Raw genomic sequence first — 19,153 nt, 5'->3', positions numbered from 1 at the left:
TGCGGCCTCAGACAAGTTGGACAGACTGGGTATCACCTACACGAACTACGCAGACGACACCCAGATCCTCATACCCCTTTCGGGCGACTTCGAGGCAGACTCGGCCTTGGTGAACAAGATATACACCCTCATTCAGGCATGGATGGCCTCTGCCTGAATGACGATAAAACGGAGATACTAATCCTAGGCTCTGAAGCCGACTTCCAAAAATTAAGCCCAAACTACACATCCTTCAGCATTGATAACAACCCTATCAAGGGGATGTCTGTGGTTAAAACCCTTGGATTCTATCTAGACTCCTCCCTCACTCTCAAGAAGCAAGTCAACTCCCTCGCCTCTTCTACCACCTACACCTGCAAACTCATCCGTGCATCCAGACAGTACCTCTCCAGTGCTAGTTGCATCACCCTAGCTAATGCTCTCATTATGTCTAGGTTAGACTATTGCAATGCCCTGTACTTAGGAGTCAATAAATACATCACAGACAAACTTCAAAGACTGCAGAACAATGCCCTGAGAGCAGCATTAGACATCCCTTACAGAGAGCACGTCACCACATTTAGGAAAAAGGTTAATTGGCTAAAAATAACAGATCTAATCCTACTCAAAACAGCTTCCCTCACCTCTAAATGTCTGAACAAACTAGCCCCCCTGTACCTATTGGAAAAAATCACTAGGAAATCTTCCACACGAGCCACGAGATCTACCAACACCTTTAAATTATAGACTCCTAGGTTTAAACATTCGACCGCGGGAGGAACTAGCTTTCCTGTCAAAGCTGCTCACTGCTGGAACAAGTTACTGCTCGACCTCAGATCTGAACAACCGTACCCTAAATTCAGACACACGATAATCAGTGGCTGCGCGCCAATGACACATAACTTGACTAACACCTAGCCTACTCCCACCTGGCCCATACCTTGCCTTTGCTTACCTGTATTTCTCCATACTAAAACTAGTCGAGCATGCATCCCTTCCAACCTACCTAGCCTATATATGACACCTAGATTTATCGTCTGACCTATACATTTGATCATATAACCGGCTGTTTAGATAGTCTCGCTAGAGTGCCTCGGACATCCCAAGTTATGCCCTGTACTTGTACATATGTTTGTATATATTCTTACATATATTTGTTTTTTTTGCCTATGTGTTTTTTATACTCATGCCAAATACTGCAATATGCTTAAGATTTCTTGTACACTGTTGTGCCCAGCTACCCAAGGGGTTGGCACGCATTACCAAATAAATAAACAAACAAACAAACAAGCAACCATTGGGAGCAAAGGTTTACATTTTTTTCTACAAGTGAAACATAAGGTAAAAAAAAAAAAAACTTGCAAGGACAGTTAAACCCACACAAGGATGGACTAAAAGAACATCCTTGAAACCAGTCATCATGTGGGGAAAAAAAGAAAAAAAGAGTTATGTGTAATGTGGCATAATGTAAGCTCGCACTGATGTGTTAAGTGTGTAAACTGGGAAACTGCCATGATGTAATATTGGACACTCAAAAAGCACAACACCTTTGGATGGTACTCTTATTTACTTTTACCTATCCAGACAAAATTCTGTTTCTCCACTTTTCCACATACACATTAAGATTGTACCATAGGTCTTTCATTTGTAGAACAATTATAAAAAATTGTTTATTTTAACACATTTTTCAAATATCAAAACAATATACATACCACAATTTTGTCACACCAAAAAATCACTTAAACCATGAGACTCTTGTTTACTCAGTTTGAAAACACAAAACACATTTAATTAAAGTGCTGGGGTTAGTATGTGACACATTTAAATACACAATTTAAAACACTGTTTATTTGTACTATTTGCTCTGGTCTATATTGACTCTACTATCGCTTATTCCAAAGGACAAAAGCAGACTCCCTTATTTCAAGCTCATATAAGTTGGTAAGTCTCCTGCAGGATGTAATCCATCTCTTTCATTGTGTGCTAAAGAAAATCCTATATTATACCACATTTAGTTTAATACGCAATTCAAAACTCTCAACAAACTGTCGACACAGGTGTGTTTTGACCTTCTTTAGTGAGGTGTACTCTCAAACCGAAGCACCTCCAGAGTTCTTCCATAGGCCTTCATTAGGACATAGCCACCTTTCTAACCCCACCATTTTGTGCCACTCTGTTCCCGTCCAAGAGGAAAAACTCTTATTTCCATGGGGACCTGCATACAAACATAGGCATATGTCAAATCACTGCGTCTTTAAATGCAATATACCATTCTAGCACACCACAGTTGTAACTCAGGATAGGTAAAACATACTTGTAAAGCACATTTCAATCGTGCCTAACACTGCAATGAATGCCATTCAAAATTCTCTATTTCTCTTGGTAGTATAATTTTTAGCTGACTCAAATCACACAGTATCTGAAAAAAGAATTGTAACACGCTTCTGTCAAACCCTTTATATTTCCAAACTCATCTAATAACTATTCTGAGATAAAAAAAAAAGTAAAATAGGCTTATTTCACCTGTCCAGCTTTAAATCTTGATGGTTCAACCTTCTCATGAGATTGAAAGTCAGGGTAAATACCCTTACACAGTGGCTCCCTCACAGATGAACTACAGGGGAGAGAAAACATGTAATTGGGGGTCATTAGGAGGTTGGCGGTAGGGGTTTAACAGGGCTGGTAGAGCCGCCGGCCCTGTTAAACCCCTACTGCTGCATTATAAGGTTTGCTCGCGGAACCCGCAAAGGGCGCCTGGTAAAACCAGGTGTCCTTAGCGGGTCCCGCTAGCTGACCAGGGAGCTAACAACGGGCTCGTTATTAACGGGCCCGTTGTTAACTCCCTCCCCATTCCCATTGAGCCCTATGGGGGCTCAAATGGGAATGGGCATGTTACGTGTCCGGGGTCCTCGAATGAGGAATTACCGGGTTCTCCAAGGTTGGAATGGCCCGGTAATTCCTCATTTAAGGAACCCGGTACTCAGTAAGGGGGTAACCATGCCGCAAATTGCGGCATGGTTACCTCCAAGGTCGTAATGACCTCCATTGTATCTATCATCTCATTACGTGTCATTGCTGTGCTTTCCATTTCTTTGAAGACCCAGAATGCTGTGCGTGCTTTCCTCAAACACTCAAACACTATACCCATTGCATAGGTCTAAAGTGAAGGCCATCTTGGAAGTGCATCTAATACAGTTCACACCACAGGTTATTGCACACAAGCCGCTAAGTATTCCATTCAGACAGTGATATTCTAAGGTTATTAAATATCACATCTCCACAGATATATACTGACTAGTATGACATTAAATACATTCAATGAAATTGGAGAAAAAAGTAGGGGAAATCTTTACCAATTTTCATTCCTCTTCATGAAATTATTATTTGCATATCTGGATCAAAAAAATCTACTCTAAACCAGGAAAGCATCCCATTCTACATTCACATTCAGATCTCTCTTTACTGTATCACACATTTGTATTTGTTTCTGTTCCATTTTCTGAAGTATTAAATCTGAGTTTTCACCAGGAGTAGATTTCCCCTGCCATATTGCAAACCAGAAGATATCATCCCAGAGTGATGCTTAAATTCAAAATGCTCAGTCAAGAGTTTATCTGGGACCTTGTTTTCAACACATGATTGGTGGTCGCACATCCTTGCCGGACTTCACATTTTACCTATATAAACCAAATTGCAAGGGCATTTAATCCCATATATCGCATATTTGGTTTTACAGTTAGAGAATTTTATTAAAAGCCACAGTGTGTCATTGATGTCATTCTCCTTTACGTATTTTTTTTATAATCCACATGCTGATCAGTGGCTACATTTGAAGTGCCCTCTCACAGGTGGCAACCCCCAAAGGGTGTTTCATGTTGTCTTTCATGTTGCACCGTAACAGATTTTGTTAACATTCTTACTCCTCTTGAAAGCAAAAAGAGGTTTCTTTTAATCCAAACCAGGTGCAGCCAAAAAATGCTAGTTCTTTCAAATGTATTTTCTGATAAGGTTACTCAATGGGCTAAAGGTGGGAACCCGCACTACCTTGTCCTTGTTTATGTTGTTTTATTGTCGTAAACACTCTTCACAATTTGTGTTTGCAGCCCTCTTCTTTCATTGCATGGCTATTTGTGGGGGATATTCCATTGAGGTCAGATTTATTTTCATTTGTTGTGCCTCAGTTTCAAAATAAGTCATATTTGAACAATTCGCTTTATCCTCAAAAACTGCCTGTAGGGCAGATTTTCTGTCATCGCTTAAGGGTGGAATCTCTTAAAGTGCAAAGCACTATTTCTGTCTTTTGGCTTTCTATAAATTGCTGTCATAGGTGTCCCTTGAGCTTTCTTCACCCAGATGTCTAGAAAGGGTATGGCCTCAATATCGTAGTGAATCATAAACCTTATGTTGGCGTCCCTACTATTTAGTCATTCATGGAATTCCAAAACACCATTGAGCGTTCCCCTCCAAATCGTGAGGATATCGTCAAAGAAGTGTCTCCATATGACTAACTTAGATCTAAATGGATTATTTTAGAAAAAAAAATGGAATATCTTCAAAACAGGCTACAAACAAATGTGCTGAATGTGGGGAGAAAATTTCACCCCCACTCATGCCTTTTATTTGTTTGTACTTTCTCTTCTTAAAAGTGAAGAAATGCTCTGCTAAGGTTATTCTGGCACATTCCACTATGAATGACGTAGTTACCACACCGTGGCCCTCATTACAACACCGGCACTAAACCATGGCGCTATTAGCACCATGGTTGGTGTCGGTGTTGTAACGGGTCTGCCATGGTTCAATGGGGAATTACCACCCCATTCCAAGGTTGGCGGGCGGTAATTCCCCATTGAACCATGGCCCTTCCCCATTCCCATTTTCGCCCCATAGAGCTCTATGGGAATGGGGAAGGCGCTAAGTACGGTACCGCAAATTGCGGTACCGTACTTAGCACCAAGGTCCCTTTGCGGGTCCCTACTTTAATGGCTGGTGTAGACCAGCCGTTAAAGTCGGGTCCCGCAAAGGGACCTCGTAATCAGGCACTAATGGGTTAACAGCGCCGAAGCCTTTTACAGCGCCGTTAACCCATTAGCGCCAGGGTCGTAATGAGGCCCCTTGTCCTGTTTCCCTAGTATCTAGAGCTGCCTCTATCACCTGTGGGCTCTCTTGCTGTGGGATATTTGTGTAAATGGATTCCACGCCAAAAGAGACTAGGAAATCCCCTTCTTCAATAGTCATTCCATGCACAACTTTAATGATATTGGTGGTGTCCTTTATGTATGCTGTGGTCTTAAGGACAAATGGATTGATGAAATGATCAATGTATGTAGATAGTGGATCCAGAAGAGACCCAATTGCTGAAACAATTGGTCACCCTGGAGGCTTTGTTATACTCTTATGAACCTTTGGCGGAATGTAGATAATCCTCGGGAAGGTCTACACAAAAATGTATTCTCATTATTACAGATTCGACCTTCACTTCAGCTTCCCCGCACAAGATTGCAATTTCCCGTCTTAGGCAAGATGTAGGTTCTTCCAGTTTTTTGTAATTAGATGTGTTATTTAGCAATATCAGTGCCTCAATTTCATATGCCTGCACATCCCATAGAACAATAGCCCACTCTTATCTGCTGTTTTTATCCCCATGTTATCATTTTGAAGGGCTGCTCTTTTCTTAAAAGACAAAGTGTCCGCATGAGTTTTCCCATTTTACTTTCTTTATCACTTGTCTAAGTATCCTATTTTCAAAAGCCATAATGACTGGGCTAATCATACGTAAATTGAACAGGGGCCATAATCTTAAGTAATTTGATATCTGGATATAATGTAAATTGGTAATGTTGTTATAAGTGGGTTTGCTGTAAACGATAGATTTTTCGCCAACTTACCTTAATGTAATCTTCAATGAAGTCTTTAGTTAGATGTAAACATACATATCTAAAAACAAAGACTATGGCCCTCATTCGTAAGTTGCGGGTAGGCCGCCAGTCCACTTAGTGGTTCCACTGCCTGATATTGCGGTAACACCAAGATTTTTCAGGCGGCGGAGGAACGGTAAGTTCCAATTCCTGTGGAGTCCTTGAGGACTCCATGGGAATGCGATCACTGAAGCACTAGCACCATTAATAATGGTGCTTCAGTGAAAATTCAGCCGGTAGGGGCTTGAACTACCGGCAGGTTAGGCCTGCCGGTAGTTCACTGCCCCTATCGGCAGACTTATAGTTTGCCGGTCCGGAGAAGGTGCCGGTAACTGTTGTTACCAGCACTTTTTTCCAAACCTGCAAACATGTAATGACGGCCTATGTATTCATCAAAACATTTTGCACCCTATGGCGGCATCGCCACATAGGGTGAGAAGTAATGATGGGCAAACTATTCCCACTCTCACCACCCTACATTCACTGTGCTACAATTCCACCCTATGTTGTTTTTTAACAAAAATTTTATGGTGGTTGGTGCCACTGCCATCATCTCCAATATGGAGATTGGGTAGTGATCAGAAAAACCATAACATTCCAGTTAATAAGGATGCATAAAACAGTTTTGGATAGTCAATATACCAAAACACTCAGTACACCTTGATAGCCCAGGATGCCCTTTTCTCCAGCCAATTGTGAAGCCACAACTCTTCAGCCACTGACATTGGCCCTCCCACAACACTCAACAGTGCGAGTCAGTTGATTTCTGGACATTCCCATTTGATAGACTGCATACAATGTGCTTCAGAAACCAACAATTGTGTTACCGCACAGAAAATATTGCTCATTTGCTGCCACAATATCAGTGACTGCATCCTGTTTTGAATCAAACATCGAATACAATGAGGCACAACAGTGAGAACATGTGCACCGTTACCATGCATTGCCCCTTTATGGACAAAATGGAAGCTCTTTCTGCAAGCATGCAACTATATTGATATATGTTCCTTGTTGCGATGTACATCTGATGCATCATTGTCTTGATATGAACCTGACGTAATGCTGATGTCTCTCTCTTTCTCCAGAGTACCTGTGACACCATACCAAACCACTCTGAAACCATCAGCCACACTGTGAATATGCCACTTCAGACAACACTGGGAACACTGGAGGAAATTGCCTGCTGACACCTTTGGAGCAGCTGCTTAGTGCCAAGACCTCACACCCCCACAGGAGCACCCTTGTATCAGGCACAGGGCTGGAGTGGCAGAACTAGGCCACCTGCTATGCATAAAGAATATGAAATCGGCCAAAAGCCTGCGCGAGATGCCCTGGACTTGGTCATGTCACAGTTTCCTGTGGGGACATTGTCTCCATCCGCCGAAGGAAGCCCCATTTCTGGACTGTGCAAGCGAAGAAAAACAAAATGAAACATGTCATGTACTGCCAAAATGTACAGAGCACTTGCATGCCAAAATACTTTTTACGGCAATATGATATTCACATATGTCTTTCTAGGTTCCTCTTTACGGTTTCTGATATTCACTTTCAAATAGTGGCTATGGATGGCGGACGGCAGCCCTCAAAACGCACTTAAAAGAAGTCACCTTTATTAACATGGTATCAAATCTGCCAAATTTGCAGCTTCATTAAATTGTTTGTGCGTGCGTGCGTGTATGTATGTGGGAGCGTGCGCGTGCTTGGCAGGGTTCAAGATGGACTCACAAACTAGAGCCTGGGCCCAATGGGATTCCACCCCAGTTAAACCGTCAAAAACCAAGGGGCGAAAATGACCATTGTACGGCATGTGACCTGCAGTATGACTAACTAATGACTGTGTGATTAATCCACGTCTACTCTGTTGTACTACTGTATTTGTAATGCAGCTTGTATTGTCTGTTCTTTCGGTTCAATATTTTCAATTTTTTATTTGTGTTCATTTTTCATGCGCTTCTAATCATGATCATAACTGGTATTAAAGCTGGTCTTGTGAAAGTAGAATGTTTTTTTTGTCTTTCTACAAACATATCTTCCAATCCTGCTGGACAAACTTTCCTAATAGTAAATATGTTTCTGCTTAAAGTAAAAGGTGATTTAGAAATCAGTCCTTTTATGTTTTCCCGTGGAGAGCCATTGGCAAGGGTAAGCATAGAATGTATGTCATCAACATTTGCAATTTCTGCCAGCAAACCATGAATCTCACAATTAAAATGGCTGCCTATCACTCGTAGCACATGCACTTTTTTTCTTGACACCTATGCTGCTGCGTCCAGAAAAGAAGGAAAAAAGAATTTGTGGAACATTGGTGACCATCTTGGAATGGCAATATCAGCCACTGTTTTGTATAGCGTTTTCCAAATCATTGGCTATATCCACTCATTAAATCCCTCACGCTATGTACATGTATAACTTAAGTTATATTATGTTTAAATTGCCCCTTACCCCTATTTTTTATGCATTTGTATTGTATATAAAAAACATGTTAGAGTGCGCTTGGGTACATTTCTTGCTAATTAACATGTGACCGCTTTCTGTTCACATTCACACTTTTGAATACAGGAATGCAGGATTGTGATTCAGAAATGGAGGGACCCAATGTTTATGTTCTGATTGCTCCATGCTCATAATTTGGAATGGACAGCTGTTATATTGATGAGGGTCATTGCATGTTTGCAGTTATGTGCCCAGTCAATGTCTCCATCTTTCCTAGAGATGTTTCTTTCTAAAATCGCTTTCCAATGCAAGAAGTACCAGGGAGAAAAAAAGAGTGCAATAGCCAAATGTCGGTCTCAAGTACAGCAGGAGATAACTGAAGGAAATTGGAAGCAGCAGATCATGTAGGTGAGAGGATGCCTTCATCGTTCTTGCCAAGATTTTAGAACACGGTTGAAACAACAAAATCCCATGTTTCCTAATCAAAATGTACCACATGGATGTTCTCCATATTGTTCTGAACATAAGACGATGACTACAAGACAAAGCCATAGAGACAAAACCAGTAGAGACAGATGCACTGATAGTCAAATCAAATTCTTAGTTAGGTCACCTCCATTTGAAAGCCTTGTTGATCTGTGTCCAAGCCATGAGCCTGAATCTTTATATAACTTTGTTTCTTTAGACCTTCAAGTCAAAGGTATTCTCAAGTGTGAGCATTGGATATTATAGAGTGGGATTTAAATGCTTACACTATCCTGCTGAACTCAGATACGAGTGCCAGCGTTACATTGCAAGTGACTGCCAGGTCGCCCCATCCCAATAATGCTTTTAGAGCATTCATTGTAATATTTAGAATGGCACAATCAGATTCCTCAATATACAGTCCATATCTACTGGTCGAGGACTCCTTTGAACTAGGTTATTCATAACACAGGCAATGAGCACCGGAGTAACTGCTGATGGGAGAGGGAAAGGGGATAAGAGAGGATTAGAGGACATCACTGGTAAATTCAAGTCTCGATAGACATACTGGGTCTCAAACAAGTCAATAATGAAAGTTAGAACTATGCACAGAAAGCCAGATGTCTATTAAGCAATAAGGATACTTTGTGGAATTTAGTGCTGATGCTATGTGTTTGCAATTCTTGGTTTGTGCACATTACACTAATGGTGTTACATAGAGGGCCTGATTCATGGAACGTTTTCCTATGGTATTGCGCCATTATAAAACACTTCCATGAATCAGGCCCAACACGTGGAGAACCCTGCGAGTCATGATGAGACCCCACCACCCCCACCACCAAAGCTCAGCAACAGATCATGGGTCACTCTACACTAAGGACTAGCCTGGACCACCAGGCATGTGCAATTTACATGATGAGCATGCTGCTGCATGGGCTTGCCATGCATTGCGCTAGGTGAAACATGTAAGTATGCATTTTAATCAAACCTTAAATCTTTTACCTAACGTATAAAGGAACTGTGCCTGGCCCCTGGCACCCAAAAGTACCAGCCAACTCTGTGTTTAGTCAATAATATTATGCACAGTAATTGTACCATAAGAAAACATGTCCATTCTGGCATATACCAGTATCCCCATGCAAAAACATACTCAGGATGGTATTGCCATTTACACCTGTAAAAATATGACACCACTGGAAGAAAACATACAATTACCACTGTATGTCAGAACACTCTTGCTGTTGACTTTGCTATGAATGCCAGTACAACATGCAATGCCACTGTAAGGAACATGTCCTTGCTTAGCTGAACAAATGCCTCTGCCACCATGTAAAAACACTCATCATGTTGACTTTGCAGTTGATATTAGTAAAACATGCAATGCCACAGTATGGAAACATTTCCTTTCTGGCTAAACAAATGGCCACCCACCCTCCATGTAAGGACATGCATTGGTGTTGCTTTTAATAGGAGTGATAATGCTATGCCATGGAAAGAAAATACCCAAGCTGTATGCCCCATTGTGCTATAAACACCCCACCCGAAACACTCCTCTGTGTTATACACTCACAAAGTTGGGTTTGCCCCAAGAATGCCAGTAAAAAATGTAAGAAAGCATACATGCCCCAATTCGCCCTGCCTAGGCCCCAGCCTTGTCTACTCATTCATACCCATTAATTCCCAAGTCGCTCACCCTTCCTGCTTTTCTCTTAATCATAAACAAACGCACCAAGTATATTCCCAAGGCATTTTCATAGAAACAAAAACGCTTTGTGTTTCCTTACCTGTTTCCTGAATACATTCCTGCGAGGGACTGGATGCTGCTCTACAGGCAGGCCTCCAGTTCCTGTGCTCCATGCAGACAGGAATCCGGATGCAGGGAGAGCTTCTTGTTTTCTGAAATGAGCAGTGGAGCCAGAGTGCCTCCATCTCACGCTGGGATCACAACAGAAATAGTTTCTTTCTGAAGTCAGAGTGTGTTCAGAAAAGATCCTTTGTTTTGGATAGGGGGCTGAAAAGGGCCATTTCATTCTGAAAGCACATGCAGAAACACGTTTTGCTGCCCAAATCTGTCTTCTTTGAAGACAATTAAAATATGTAGATAGTATTTCACTAGTATTCATGTGTTCACATTTGATGTGTGAAATACACTTTTTTTGGAGGTGGGAATGTCACATTTCACTTGCATTATGTAAGGCATGCATTTGTCAAACGATGAAAAATGTTACCATTTCATATTATCTTTTGCTATGATTAAGTCTCAAAAAACAGCCTTCAAGCTATTTTTTGTAATAGTTTTGTGGAATTGCATTCTGGCATTTATAGTCTTCAAGATGGGGTGAAAATAATGCAACATGTGTACTCTTATACCACTGTAGTACTTTATGATGTGAGCACTTTCCAGGTCCGATTTATAAACAGAGTATTGTTGAAAGCCAAACATCGTAGTGAGTAGGGAAAAGGATCACAGGGAAAATTCGTTGTGATGATTTACCAAGTCCATCGATGTGGGAAGAGAGGTTGCTGGCCTGAAAATGTTCTACCTGGCCCTGTGCTGATTTTCAGGGTACATGCTGAGATTATATATGGGTTGTCAGCAGTTTTTATCATAGCGCTGACTCTATCCCCCTTCGTATGTTTGAGGCCAGCATGCAAAAACGTTTGTTTGCTCAAGTTTTCACCCACCAGGAATTGAATCCACTAACCCCCAAAACCACATTAAAGTGTCTTCAAAGGACATGTCTTGTATTGGTATTTTGCTTTCCATAGAATATATATATATTTATAATTTGGGTTAAAAGGGTGCACATCTTTTATACTTTGCCAGTAGTGTTCCAGGAACATCTCCTCTCATTGTTTTATTTTCGGGTATTGATGATTCATTCTGAGAAAGACAATGTTCCTTTGCATTTTGAATTTTCTTCTGTTAGGAAAGGCCAGTTGAATTAAATGTGCATATTTCACTTTAGGATACCTTCAGTCCCTGTACATGTGTTAATGATCCCCACACTTGTGTCTGTACTTCAGCCCAATTGATGACATTTAAGACCTGCAGAATTGCTTACTATGACTGCCTCAGTACCTTTCTGGTAAATAGGCTTTGTTGTGTTTGCACTATTCTGCAGCAAAGGCACTTTGCCCTGTCTGACCCAGGGTCAATCCCTGCCCTTACATTCTTGTAACGTGCAGTCACATTAGGTATGTTTGGATTACTCAACAGTGATCTTCATTACTCTGTTTCCTGCTCTTCCTTGTCACAGTACATTCTTTTAAGGTACCCTCCTTTTGAGGTGCCCATCTCTACACATGTTTCAGCTCACTCAGTAGCTATTCGGTCGGCTACTCCAAAATATGCCTCACTGCTGATATTTCTGCAACCATCATATTAACAGTTAAAATTCAGATATTGAACATCAGTTTAGTTGATCCCTGTATACATGAATGACTCATTTTGTGAAATAATTTTCTGCAATGCAAAAAAAAGGGGCCCCACAAATCTTTTGCCGCTCAGTGCCCCACAACTGCTAGGGCCTGCCCTGATGTCAATAATTGGCAGAGCGACAGTGCATAAGTACCTACCCATTTTATGGCAATGCTAGGTAATTGGCTAAGTTGCAGCTGTTTTATCGCATTTATGTCTGGCTGGCAACCATGTTGGTACCAAATATGTAATGGCAATCTATGGCAGGGGTTCAGCATCTGGGAATGTGATGTCTATCCCTGGCAATGTGGTGAGCCCCTCCAGGATGAGTCCCTGCACATGTCATGGCAAGTCCTGGCAATGTTGTGAGGGCCTAGGCATTTCATTGAAATCTGAGTATCTGGGCTCTCATGGCAAAACTGACATAGGATGTGAATATGTACCATTTGCATGGGATGTATGATATTGCATAACCTGTCATGTGACGACAATACAGAGCGTATGATGCGAGTACTTGGTCAATTCATGTAACAAGTGGCATATGATATGCATTCTTGAGCCTATGTTTCTAATACTTAGCAAGAGAGGAAACTGTGTTGCTGCATAGAAGCCACAATTGTCAGTGTTGTCAATAATTGTTATGGAATGCTGAATCAGATACCCCACCTTTACATTCTCTATTCAAGCCTCCCAAATAGAAAGTAACAATGTGCACACATTGAGGGCAATAGATGGTTTTCCTTTGTCTCTGCTGTCTGCTTGCTTCCTTCTTTTATTTTTCATTATCGAGTGAGTTTGAAAGCCTTTTAAGAACACTTGTCTAAGAGACAATGTACAATGAAATGCTATTGGATTACATTGTCAGACCTCAATGGTGAATGTTTCCGTAATCACAATGTGTTTGTTGCTCCAGCATCGCAGTGCCGGAAGGCATGGGTGTGGGCCAGTTAAGCAAATATCAAGTTTGTTGAACAACTGGCAAATTGCTAAATACCCAATACGTTCTGTAGCTGGTACATTGAAGATGATGCCAGTCTGCGTCAGAATTTGCATTTCAGCTCCATCTGCAAGCAATTTCACATTCTATTATTCTGTCACCTGTTTGTCGGTTTTCTCCATTTCAATCTGCTTTTTTTTTTACTGAAGCCAAGTTAGTGCATCAATGCAAGTTTGGTGGTTTTTTGGCAGTAAGTATGCTGAAATATCACCAAACAGATTTCCTGTTACCGCCACTTCGTCCGGCAGAATTTATTTCCACTGGATTACAAGTGGTGGTATGGTGGTGTGAGTCCCCATTTATTGAGTCCATAGGACTCCATCAGGATTTTTCTGCAGAATTACCACCAGCGGTAAATCCAATGAAATGGCTGCATTTTGGCAGTAAGATTGGCAGAATTCTTTCCTCCACCCCACCGCAGACCATAGTTGTAATGAGCCCCTTAATGTAAAGACTTGTCAAGTTATCAAAACCTCTATTTCCTTTTCTTAGAGTTCATGTGTCCACTAGCAGGAGAAGACATATCCTTATTTATGAGAAAAGTATCATCTTTCTAACATTGTAGAATACAGTTTTAGTAAAGAGATGTTTATTTAGAGGTGAGTGCTGGCAACTTTTTATTGGAACAGTGCTAGCACACCCTTTAGAAGCTAGGTTCCCAGGCATCTTATTACACAGCACATTCTATTATGTGCCATCTCGCATTGTTAGTAATATTACTGTTCTGGAAGAGTTGGAAGCTTTGTCATTCAGCTTTTTTAACTATGCTCACCACTTCTCTGCTACTTAACTGACATGCAGCTAGTTATCTGGCGTCTTTGCCAATGCAGCATTTCCTAAAGATGCGAGATAAGAAAGCTTTTAATGTTCTATACAGAGGATAGAAACATACTGCCAGACAAACCCACTCACAGATGGCACGATCCACAAAGAAATTACTATGAGTAACTGAGTAACTTTGACTTACCCTTGACTTACTCCTAGAGAGGGCTCTTCAATTTACAAAGAAGTTACTATGGTGAATGCAATTTACTCCTGGCTTACTTCACAAAGACATGGAAGGACCATTCCCTGCAGAAAGAAGAAACAGCGGGACACAATGTCCTGCTCTCACTAAGTTCTAAACTGTGAAGCAATTGCACACAATAATCCACACATTCAGAGAGATAGGCCTCTTGCTTTTAATTCCTGTAGGGTATTTTGTGTAAATGTGGGGCCTAGCAGTATTTTCTTACCACCAAAAATAAAAGTAATTTAGCAATAATCACTCCTTGCATTCAGATTGGGTTTGGTATCATAGTGGTATCGTGGCTATGCAATATTTCAGTACACAGGTACATTTAGTTGGTATGCATTTTGTTGTGGTATAGTGATGAGCATAATTTCTTAGTTTTATTTGTGGTCCCAACATACAAAACCCCTTTCTTTTCTTTAGACTGTTCTTGTGATCTCTAGAGGCCTCAGGCTTCTACATTATTCAAGAACACCACATTTTCATAAAGAGTGCCACTTATGGTTGTTATCACTGATTTATCTACACCAGTGAGCTATGCTTCCATAAAGTATTCACAATAACATGTGGTATAATCACTAATTTATTTACATTAGTGAAACTATTTCCAGAGGTCTCTCTCTCTGCTGACTCATGTACATCCAGCAGACTATCAGATTGCGTTCCACTCAGAAGTCACACACACATATACACTGAGTGGAACCACGCACACAGCTATTTATAATTACTCATAACATAACTTTTTCCACATGGGATGCTTGGCATATATTACCTAATAACCTCCCATTTTATCAGGCGATATGTGCTAACTGCACCAGAGAAAAACAGAAGCAAATAGAAGCCTTTACACAGATCGTGATTTACATCAGTTTCATTTCAAAAATCATACATTACCAGTTTTGCGAGGCAGTCTTTTCTAGAATAAACATAAGAGAAGCAATTGCAAAATACATGGCATTTCATTAGATTCTTTGCAACAATAAAAAAGAACAGTGCATCAGTTGACTTGCATTTCTGAATGGCAACATTAGAATGCAGCTATCGCTACGCTGCCTGACTGAAATAGCTTTCATTCACACACCGCATTCTCGCTTTGTGTAAGATAATTACCAGCAAAATTGTAGCAGTTCAGCACGCAAACTCTCTGGACAGGTCACTTTCTTTAAATGGCTCGGGGCTTCCCTTTAAAGCACCCGGCGAGGACATCCAGTTCCAATATGCACTCTTTGGTCCTCAAGCCGGTGCCAATTGATTGGAATCTCCAGCCTGTAAAGGTCAGCAGTACACTGGAACAACGCCCCTCAATCAGGCAGCCCCACAGCAACTCCCGCCAAGTCCTCACCGAAGCTGTGCGAAATGTCCACTGCCTTTCTTTCTCCCCGAGATTCACCAAGAGACCTCTGTTACAGCCCCTAATGTGATGTCTGCCCAATAAGAATCCAATATGTCATACCCTCCTTCTTCGAACAATAGCTCACTTTTCAGTAAGAAACTGTATCCACTAATTTCCTGCTTATTCGAGTTTTGTTTCCTGAAAGCACAGAGAAAGAGAAAGAAAAAAAAAGAATCTGAATGTCCGTTTAAAATGAGTTTCAGCCTGCCTCATTTTGCACTTGGAGAACACGTTATGATATTAATAAGTTAGAATCATGTTAGTACTGTTAATTATATTAGTTCATTAATCCTCTAATGTGTCTCCTGCAACAGAGGCATATCAGGTGAGAAAATAAAATAGTGCGTTTCTAACTGTGAAAAAATGATGTGTTTTTTGACTGAGTAGCCTGTCTTCATTTACATATCCATATGTTACACCGGCAACACATGGCTTGCTGTACCGCATTATAGCAATACATTGATCTCATGCAGCGGTGCTGCACTCCAAAAACACGCTATATATTGATCCCATGTAGTGGCGCTGCACTCCAAAAACACGCTAAATAATCCTACATTCCCCACTCAGCTATCCCACATACCGGTTTCCCAATGAATAATTTTCTGGAATTCGTTTTTTTCTAGTACAGGGAGTAGGTTTCTGTCTCTGAGGCATTATTTGTGTGCATGGATGTTCGCTGATATTGTGATGTCTTGTGTCTTTGCATCCACTATCAGCATTTAAGTTACAGAGCTATCCACAGAGTTGACTTTTTTCATGTTATTCTATTGCTATGCGTGTTTGCAGTGAAATGAAAGTAACAAAAAAACCACACGGAAAAATAATCAAAAGAGTCAAATAATCAGTGAGCCTATTTGCCAGTGAAAACAAGGTTTATTACATGCAACAATATCTCAGACGTTTACGTAAAATCAAAGCTTTCTGATTTTCTCCAGGGTTAAATAATTTATAGACTGATCATCCATAATTAACAATACTATCATAATAATGAGATACAACATCATCCCTCCACCCTCATTGGCTCCCACTATACAGCATGCTAATGTCCCCTATAGTCCCTGGATCGATAGGCCACATCTAAACTAAGCCCATTCCCCTATACATGTGGTTTACTACATCATAATTATTGACTTCAAGACCGGAATTGGTGTTTTTACTTTACTGACACATTGATAAATTGTAAACGTCACGTGATGTGCACCCCTCCAACCCAGACATGGTGAAAGTAAACTAGTGAGGCCAATTCTGCATTAAATATATAATAGACCTTCTCATTATACCAAACGCTATGGCGCACACAAGTTGCCTCCCCAAACTTGTACTTAATTTAATGGCATCACCTCTGCTCCTGCTATCCCAAATCACAGAACTTTCCAGACACGGCTCCCCCTTTATCTCCTTTGAAGCCTAGGTGCCCAATTATGACGTGGCTGAGGCACCGCCCTTCAGTCTGAATTTCAGGGATTTATTTGCTTTTGGTTGTGTGTCTAATTGTAATTCATATGGGATAACTGCTCATTGGAGTAGGCAGCTTCTTGCTAGTGTGACCTACACCCACTATCCCCACTCAACTCCACCTCCAACCCCAAACTTCCCCCTCACATCTCCCACTACCCCACTTACCTTAGCCCACTACCTCAGGCTGCCCTCTCACGTCCTCACACCTCCCACTATCCTCACTCGCATCCGCCCATTCCCCGGGGTGCTCCTTCAAGTCCTCACATCTCAAACTACCCTCACTGACCTCTGCCCTCTACACCCGGCTGCCCCTTCAAGTCTGCACACCACCCACTTCTCTCATTCACGTCTGTCCATCTCCCGACTTCCCCATCAAGTCCTCACAACTCCCACTATCCCCATCTCACCTCGCCCCACTATCCCAAGCTGCCCCCTCAAGTTCTCACACCTCCTACTACCCTCTCTCACCACCGCCCACTCCCCCAGGTTGCCCCCTCAAGTCCTCTCACCTCCCACCACCCCCACTCACCTCTGCCACCAGCCCCAGGCTGTCGCCTCAATCTTACACTTTCACTACCCCCAGTCACTACCCCAGGCTGCCCCTCAAGTCCTGACAACCCCCACTACCCTCACTCACCTCTGCCCATTCCCCCAGGCTGCCCCCTTTATTCCTCACACCTCCCACTACTCTTACTCACCTCCGCTCATTCCCACAAGCTGGCCCCTCAAGTCCTCACAGGTGCCTTCACCCCCACTCACCTCCTCCACCAGCCCCAGGTTGCCCCCTTCAAGTCCTCACACCTCCCACTACTCCCTCACCTTGGCCCACTACCCCAGGCTACCCCTTTAAGTCCTCACACCTCCCACCACCCCCACTCACTTCCACCAACAGCCGCAGGATGCTCACTCAAGTCCTGCACATGCAAGCAGTCACATGACACACAGAACAACAGGCCATGACAATCAATGCTAACAGCAAACATTTCAGGGGACAGTTCCTACCCGCCCTCGGCAGTCCTGCTCATACCATTCAGGAATCCTGCCAGCCAGGTGAGGTAAGGTATACCACAACACCCATAGCCACTAGGGGCATAGTGGAGCACACTTTTTCAGGGAGCTAAAGTCATGCTTCCGCTCCCTCGATCACTCTGTCAGCGTATTGCTATATGCCCCGCCAGTAGTATGCCAGATAATTGTGGCATGTTGTGTCCTGCACAATGTTGCCACATGACGTGTAATACCACTACTGCTGCAGGAGGTACATTGCCCTCTGCCTCAGGAGCTAGCCATCCTCTTTGCAGTGCAAAGGTCACAGGGACAGGAGGCACATAATCAAGTTGTGAAAACATACTTCACCTGAATAGCAGCCCCTGTGGATCACATCCAGTGAAGCCACGTCCCTGATGACCTTCAATGATGAATTAGGGCTAATCTGCCTTGCCCCATAACAACACCCTGAGAATGTGTATCTGCGAGAGGCAAACTGTGTGGGTCCATATACATCAAATCAAGTGCACAAACCACAGACACAGTCATAGCAAGTGGGGACAACAGTATACTTGTTGCTGACCCAAAAGCACAGAACACAATCATAACATCTTGTTACCAGTTTGTCCTGCTGCACACCAATAATTGTGCACTCAGACACCCAATAATACACATGATACCAGAAGTAGAAAGGCACAGCATATAATATAAGCAGGAACCAACACCTGATCGGAACGCTCTGCCCACCTTAGGGGTGTCTCACCCTAAATAAAGGTGAAGTGGCTATTCCATTCACTGCCAAAAGTAAAGCTCATAAAGCACATCTCCATACAAATAGCAATACAGACAGAGAAAAGCGCAAGTTGTGATAATGAAAAATGTCTTTGTCTTGTGGCTGCTTTTCTCCTTGAGAGCCTGCTCCAGCGGTCCTCAGTCATGTAGCAATGTACTACTCTGGAGAAGCCAAAACTAGCCTAGACTGCCTGAGGTGTGGTGTGCAAGCATTCCACAGCCCTCACAGCCCTGTGTCCTTGCAGAGCAACAACCATCTCCCATTGCAGAATGCCTCAGAAGAAAGGAAAACACAAGGTCG

The 19,153-nt window shown here is 42.2% G+C and overlaps 1 protein-coding gene and 1 long non-coding RNA gene across 2 annotated transcripts in view; one reads left to right on the top strand and one right to left on the bottom strand.

Annotated features, from left to right (window-relative positions):
- ASIC2 (acid sensing ion channel subunit 2) overlaps positions 1-7,895 on the top strand; it is a 2,197,477-nt gene extending 2,189,582 nt beyond the window's left edge. The window contains exon 10 of the mRNA XM_069634090.1: positions 6,980-7,895. Within this exon, the coding sequence (XP_069490191.1) occupies positions 6,980-7,081 (102 nt within the window). The 3' untranslated portion in view covers positions 7,082-7,895. The remainder of the gene's footprint in view (positions 1-6,979) is intronic.
- LOC138521335 (uncharacterized) lies at positions 1,701-15,743 on the bottom strand. The gene is made up of 3 exons (XR_011283017.1): positions 15,333-15,743; positions 14,178-14,281; positions 1,701-2,194 (listed from the first exon to the last, which is right to left on the bottom strand). It is a non-coding gene; the product is annotated as an uncharacterized lncRNA (long non-coding RNA).
- Positions 15,744-19,153: the final 3,410 nt, after the last annotated feature.

The sequence above is a fragment of the Ambystoma mexicanum genome, chromosome 13, assembly GCF_040938575.1.
Source record: "Ambystoma mexicanum isolate Mex_15411 chromosome 13, UKY_AmexF1_1, whole genome shotgun sequence".
In the NCBI taxonomy this organism is placed as follows: Eukaryota; Metazoa; Chordata; class Amphibia; order Caudata; family Ambystomatidae; genus Ambystoma; species Ambystoma mexicanum.
The sequence above is the reverse complement of the archived record's forward strand: the minus strand, read 5'-3'. Positions and strand labels throughout refer to the sequence as shown.